This window comes from Lepidothrix coronata, unplaced genomic scaffold (genome assembly GCF_001604755.1).
Source record: "Lepidothrix coronata isolate B3197 unplaced genomic scaffold, Lepidothrix_coronata-1.0 Scaffold205, whole genome shotgun sequence".
NCBI classification, from domain to species: Eukaryota; Metazoa; Chordata; class Aves; order Passeriformes; family Pipridae; genus Lepidothrix; species Lepidothrix coronata.
In genome coordinates this window covers 1,458,245-1,465,456 of record NW_016690385.1, presented here as the reverse complement: position 1 = coordinate 1,465,456, position 7,212 = coordinate 1,458,245, and the positions used below count along the sequence as shown (strand labels likewise).

General features: G+C 44.9%; 1 protein-coding gene across 3 annotated transcripts in view; it reads left to right on the top strand.

Annotated features, from left to right (window-relative positions):
- Window positions 1-2,313: 2,313 nt before the first annotated feature.
- Window positions 2,314-7,212, top strand: part of RAF1 (Raf-1 proto-oncogene, serine/threonine kinase) — a 67,379-nt gene continuing 62,480 nt past the window's right edge. For 2 of the 3 annotated variants that reach the window (XM_017832772.1, XM_017832776.1), the window contains exon 1: window positions 2,314-2,492. In XM_017832772.1, coding sequence (XP_017688261.1) covers window positions 2,454-2,492 — 39 coding nt within the window. In that variant the 5' untranslated portion in view covers window positions 2,314-2,453. The remainder of the gene's footprint in view (window positions 2,493-7,212) is intronic. The other variant, XM_017832773.1, reaches the window with a different exon arrangement.

Below are 7,212 nucleotides of genomic sequence, written 5' to 3'. Positions count from 1 at the left end.
CTGTGCACATCCAAAGTGTTGCAAAATTGAAAAAAAAATAACAGATCAGAAACTCCCTTAAAAAAAATCACTGTTACTGTTTTATCAATTAAAAAAACAGAGTAAGGTAGCGGGCAACAGGCAAATTGCCAACGGGAAAACCTTTGACTCAGCATTAAACCAGGACCTGAAGCACTTTCAAGTAGGTGCCTCAGACTACCAGCCAAGCAGCAGGGAGAGAAAGAGAAGGGTTTGGGTCACTTAAGGAAAAATTTGAATGAAAAGAACAATTCTATGGAAAAGTTGCATCGACGTGGGAGACTATGAAGTTTTCCACTTCAGCTATGCTTGAGGTGATGAGACACTGCAGCATCACAGTGGCAACAGCAGCTCCTAAACTGTGATATTCAGAATTGGGGGTAAATAATATCAGTTTTCTTTTGGTTCCTTTTAAGAGTTTGCTAATTGGGACAATGAAAATGAAGGGTTAACCCTGAACGAGGAGGACCAAGGAGAAACAAGGAAATGTGATACAAAGAGTGTCTGAAAAATGAGAGGAGGAGGATACAGGAGAATATAGGGTGTGTTTTTACAGTCTCTTCCCAGTTCATGCTCAGCAGACCAGTGAAGGAGAACACTTCCTGCCTCTGTGTGAAGTGTCATCACGTACAGCTGGCACAACTACCTCCAGTTAGGTGAGCAAATATGAAATACTGAATACCATCTTTGCCAAGGAAACATGCTCATGTTACATTATTTGCCTAAACCTCTTTTAAGTATGCCAGGAATAAAAATAAACCCCATAACCTTCCTTAGGCAGAGGAGAAAACTGACAGATAAAGTTGGTTGCTCCGTTCAGGATCTCTGCTTTACAGTTCCTTTACTCTGCAGTTGTTACTCATGCAGAGACAGACAAGCTGCCTTGTAAAAAATTCATTTTCAAGCAATGTCAGCGTTACACACAATGTATATATTCAGTGTCCTGGCTGCCCAGTTCTTCTCTGCAAGTGGAGCTCTGCTGTGGGGGTGTCTGTTGTTCCATGGCAAGCTCGATGCTTTCTGTTTTCCTTGATTTACACTGTCCTGGCAACAAACAATGAACTCTGCCAAAACATGGATAAACACCAAGGTGCAGTGTGAGGGCAGGGGCTGAGCGTTTCCCACCCAGCCACATGACCTTTATTCCCTGGAGGTGCTGCAGGAGCAGTGGAGCTGCACTGGGATGGGCAGGCTGAACTCTCCCTTCTAATCTGGGCTCTGCTGCTGACTCACCATGTCACCTTTGGGACAGAACTGCCTCCAAATTCGTTCTCCTTCCTTCAAGAGGCCGCATTCTGTTGGAGACATTAGTTACCATAGTTACAGATCCTAGAATAGTTAGGATGAAGGACTTCTCAATCAGATAACTTGGCAATCCTTCCTTTTGTTCTCTGCTACAGGGCCAGAAATGACAGAAGACTAAAAAGTAAGTTCAAGCAAGGTAATTAAAACAGATTTATTCCAGTGGCACAGCGTGGAAGAGTAAGGTAAAAACCTGAGAGCTGCTCACCAAAGGCTGGGTGGAAGATGTGGCCCAAACAGAACTGGGAGTTGCAGTTCTGTATTTATCAAACAAGCTATCATAACTTGGAAAATGTGAGATAAGTGCCAGCAGTGTCCTGCTGCCAGGCAGCCTATTCTTATTTATCCACTGAAGTCAACCTTGCTGACAGAAGCCCTTTTTAAAGGCAATCTGCTCTGTGCATGCCTGGCCTGTTACTGGGTTACCTCAGGGTTTTTTGTAAACCCCTGGTCTTGCATTTGAAATTCAGCTCACACAAATCTGTTGTAGGACAGACCTATTTGCATCTTTGATTTCTATTGACTTACTCCTAACCTTTCCCAGCTATTCTTTACATTTTGATGAACTCTTCTTGCTTCCTTTCCCAAGCCCTGCCGAAGATAAATAGAGGATTGAGACTCTTTGAGGCTGCCCAGCGCCAAGGTTTTGCTCTGGGCAGCGTGCTGATCATGGCTGCAATTCCTGGCTTGCAGGCACTTGGGATCCAGTTACATTTGCTGGCGTCAGGCAGACTCTGCAGACCACTGTGAAATACTGAATCTAAAAATAAAAGAATGAAAAAGTACAAACCCAAAGAGAGAGGGATATTAAAATTCCAGAAAAACTGTAGAAAAGTTTGGAAGAGGCACACAGGCAGTCCTGGGGGAAAACACTGACATACTGGGGGAGTTTAAATTAAGCCCATGGGTTTGCCTTTTTTAGCTCTGACACCCATGTGACACTCCAGGGCTCAGCCTGTGGGTCCAGGTATTTCTGCTCACACAGAGAATGCGTTGGAGCCTCTGGGAAAGCCAAACCATTCCCACTGTCTCAGCTCCTTGTGCCTCTCTCCCTATGAACTGGTAACCCCAGGTGCACTTGGCTGGGGAGTCTCAGTCCTCTGGATTTCTCCTTTGGATCAAACCCACCCTGGATGGTGCTGACTGGGAGAGGGAAGAGGTTCCGGGCTCTGGTGAGTCTCAGCAGGGACAGGAGGGGGAATGTGACAGCTTTTGCAGCACTTTTAATTGTACATATGGAAAATAATGGATCTGTGAATCCAGCCAAAGGGTCAGGATTAAATACGTGCTCAACCTGCTTCAAAAGATTAAATTAATGAGTCTGAGATCAGATAGAGAAGCCTCAGTGCTATTTCTAAAGGGGATTTCATGAATCTCATATGAAGAATTTGGTGGAAATTTCCTTATTTTTTGATGAAAAAAAATCTAGTAATCTTTGAAATTGTCTTTTTTCCATTTAAATATTAAACCAGCACAAGGTTTAATGTTTGCCAAGTACAAAGTTGCGTTTTGAAGTGCAAGACTTGTGCCTGCCCGTTCCTGAGCGGCCCCGTTCCATTTCAGGGCTTCGGACCGCCTGCCTTTGATTTGTTTGTGAAAATTCTTTCTAGATTTAATCGAAGCCTATTTGCAGGAGACTTTATTTCTGCCTCCTTTTTGACGCTTTAAAATGAATGACCGCGGAGCTGAGGTTGAGAGCGGCCGTGTTTGCAGAACAAAGTGTTATAAACACACCCACACCCACAGGCCGCGGGGCTGCCCCGCACCGCGGGCACGGGGCGGCCGCGCTGGGGCCGCGGGGAGGCCGCGGGCAGGGCAGGAGTTCCCAAACGGTGGCTGAGATTGTGTGTGTTAAGGATTGTGTGTGTTAAGGATTGTCTGTGTTAAGGATTGCGTGTGTTAAGGATTGCGTGTTCCGAGCGTGCCACGGTGCAGCCCTGGGGCTCCTCGGCGCTGAAAGCTCTGCCCTCCAGCCGCGCTGAGGGCTCAGCCCGAGCTCCAGCCCCGTCCCTCAGCTCAGGGCCCAGAGGCCGTGCCAGGGTTTGAAGCCTTAGGACTGAGCACCTCGGCCTGGGGTGTTCTGCAATTTTTAGTTTTCTTTCATTCCTGATCTGAGGAACAGCAGCTCACGCTGTGCTTTCTAAAGAAACCTTGAAGGGGTCTCCTGCCAGCATGAAGTGGGTGTTTAAAACTGCACGGGTGGTTTTTTTGGGGGTTCCTCCTAAGGACTGTAAGACAAAACCTCTATTGTCCCAGCTGTGTGACCCTGGAAGTATTTCACATGCAGCATTTTATACTATTTAATAGTACAGCTACAATGAAATGTCAATATCACAGAATCACAGAATATCCTGAGCTAGAAGGGACCCACAAGGGTCACCGAGTCCAAGCCCTGGCCCTGCCCAGGACACCCCAACAATCCCACCCTGTCCCTCAGAGCATTGTCCAAACCCTCCTGGAGCTCTGGCAGCCTTGGGGCTGTGCCCACTGCCCTGGGGAGCCTGGGCAGTGCTTTGGGGGAAGAACCTTTCCCTGAGATCCACCCTGATCCTGCCCTGGCACAGCTTTGTGCTGTTCCCTCGATATTTTAAAAACTGTAATGTTAGTTTATATTTCTTAATTTGCCTCACTAACTTTGTAGAAGAAATTTGGACCTATATATTTTAATTTACAGCAGACAAAAAGCTGAAGGAAGCATCAGGCAGGAATGTGAAGCTGTTTCCCCGTGTCTCAGGCTGCGTTTGTTCTAAACAAAAACCAACTGAAAATGAATATGCAAAATGCCTGTTACTTATGTATATGAACTTGGCAGATTCATTTATAGTTTTGCAGCACATCAGGTTTGCAGCTAAACAGTTGATTAAGTGCAGCTCACAGTGAGAGATTCTGAGGGTACAAAGAACATCCATCCACATCCTCTGATGGAATACAAAACTCCCAAGCTTTCTAATGACCATCCATGGTTGGACAATATCTGGCAGCAGGTCAGAAACTGCAAGAAAATCAAAAATATCCTTCCTTATCAAAGCCTATGTTAACCAGGACATTCCGCACAGGAAGGTCTGGAGTTTCTGCCTGACTCAGAATCATAACTTCTCTTAACTCTCTGTCTTGTGTGTGTCCAGGTTCTCCTTCTGTGTGTCCAGTTCTGGTGAAATCCTTTCTCTCACTGCTCAGTAAAAAGAAGTTGTTACTTGTGTTGGGTCACCCTACCCTGCCTGTTCCTGTACCTGACACAGAGGTCAAGGCAAAAGGTAGGAGACATGAAACACGGTTCCCCTTTTCCAAAATGGGAAACTGAGGCAGGGGCTCAGTAAGTTGCTCGAGGACACAGTTTCCACTAGTGGGAATCCAAACAAACTCACTGAGGCTCATGGAAGCTGTGAGAGAAAGGCAGACTTTTGTACCAGGAAGATCCAGTGTAACTGCAGGACAAAATGGTATCAAAGTAAAAAGATGTTTAGGAGCAGCAGAAAGGGGAAGTTCTAAAGTTCAGCAAAAAAGAATTGTAGAAACCTGGAAGGTGCTTGGCACAGTCCCAGAGCTGTTCCTATGCAGTGAGGAAACTGAGTGATAGGAATATACTTTAGCTGCTTTCTTGATCTTATCTTTTTTCTGCTGTACCTTCTAAGTAAAGATTGTTGTGCTAAAAGTCCCCTGCAAAGCCTGGGCATTGTGCTCTGCCTTTGTCACATGTCTCTGACAGCACAAACTGTGATCATGGGGCAGGATTTGGGGAACAGGCAGAAGTTGCTTCAGAGGTTTAACACAGATGCTTCAGGTTTCAGGGCTACAGCACTCAAGCTCTCTGTCCAGCATGAGAAAGGACAGTGGGTGCAGTCTTGGCCCCTCACAGCCCATGCTCTTAATTATTGTGGTTTGCCGGGGCTGCAAATGAACCAGTGATTCAGCTTGGAAGTAAAACCAGTGGTATCCAGCAAGTGGAAGTGTATTTATCTACTAGATGTCACAGACACATCCTTAACCAAAGCAACTGATTCACCAAATTTGAAGCACTTGCTTGAAAGGCTGGGCACAATACAGCTTCAAAGAAATACCTGGAAAATGCTTAACAGAGTAAAATCTACTATTTTGCTTTCTTAATTCCTCTTTTATCCATATGGATGGACAGACACACACAGAATCACCTTAGGGAAGAGACCCAGCATGAAAAGTCACAGCTCAAATAATCTGCTGGAAAATAATAAGCAAGAGAAATAGGGATTTTATGTTTGAAAACGTCAAGTGGGCGTGGTTGTACCTCTTGGATATATAGTGGATATTGTGTGTCACGTTCTCAAGAAGCTTTCAAAGCTGGCTCACTGTCTTGACATGCTTCCTGCAGCTCCAGCTGTTATCCTGGACTTTTCCTTTTGGTTGTAGCTAGAACTGCTCTACAGAAGTCAGCGTAGTTTTTGTTTACAAATATATATAACCCAGGTTACATATATGTAAATATGTATAACCCAGGTGTCTGTGCATTCATTTTCACTATTAGCAGCAGGTGTTGGGGACAACTTCAGCATGTGCTCAGACTGCAGTCCACGTGCTGCCAAAATTCCTTGGGTTTGGATGGTCATAGAAACACTGGTAATTCAAAACCTGCAGTATTTCCTGACCTCAGTACTGACCCTGCCCCCTTTACCTGTGCCTGTATTTCAGGCTCACATCACCAGTCTAGCAGAGTTAGAACTTGCCCTCCAAAGATCTGGGTCACAGCTCACTTTTACTGCTTCCTGAGGTCATGAACTAAGGTGGCAGCAGTGTTAATTTTGTGATGTCCTTTATTTTTTGCTGTATTTTAAAGAATAATTGCTGGAGCAAGTGGAATGTGTTGCATCTTGAATATTATTGAGGCTGGAAAGCAGCCAGAACAACCAAGGAGCAAAACTTCTAGGCAGTTTTCCATATCTACAGCAAAACTGAGGCTCCAGTGAAGTTATCTAAGGAATTCAGCCTGAGAAAAACAAATGGAAAAGGAATGACACAGATATAAGGGAAAAAAAGTGAAGCATTTTATGATTTTGGACAGTTTCCCGCAGAGTTATATCACTGCACTGCTATTATTCCTCAGCAAAATTGGAGTCAACATATTGTACTCCAGCAGCTGCACTCCCGCTTCATTCCCTGGAAACCTGGGGAATCAAAGTGATCTGGGAGAGGTGGATCAGACGTTATTCCCCACCCTTGCCCATTCCTACCACGGTGAAATGAACTCCAGCCAAGGACCAGAATGTTGTGGATACTTCCAGCCAGTATTTTAATTCCTTGGTGCCTCTTGTATGGTACAATTTGCTTCTTTAAGAACAAGGAGACTGAGTTTATTTAGGATGTTAGAAAAACTCCATTGCTCTATGAGCAGCAAACTAAAGCAGATTCACTGCACATTCATATGGCCTCATCCCTAAAGCACCTTTGCTCCCCACTATAATAAATAAGGATATCTTGACTGTGTTTCTCATTTCAGTGTCACCCCCATGGGCAAGGCCTTCATATCTTGTTGCTAATTCAGCTTTAGGTACATGGGGACTGGCCAGCCTGGAAAGCAAGCAGGAGAGTTGGTGCCTGGGTCCTTTCTTTCCTTCAGCTGAGGAATGAACATGGTTCCTTTTTCTGTCTTCAGTTGCTGACTTCCAAGAAACTGTAGAAATTTAATTATTTTTGAGACTTTGAGTCATGTGTCAAATATGTATGAAATTTGGAGCAAGAGATAGACTGAACCATTACATAAGCTTCCTCTCCTTAGGAAAGCACCTAATCAAGCTTGTTCCATGAAAACTCCCCACCCAAATGACTGGAAATGGATGTTTTTTACAAACACAGACCTGTGCAAAACAATAGCCACCAGAAGCCCTTTGCCCAGTGTCCTTTTTCCTGGCAGAGGTACGTGCT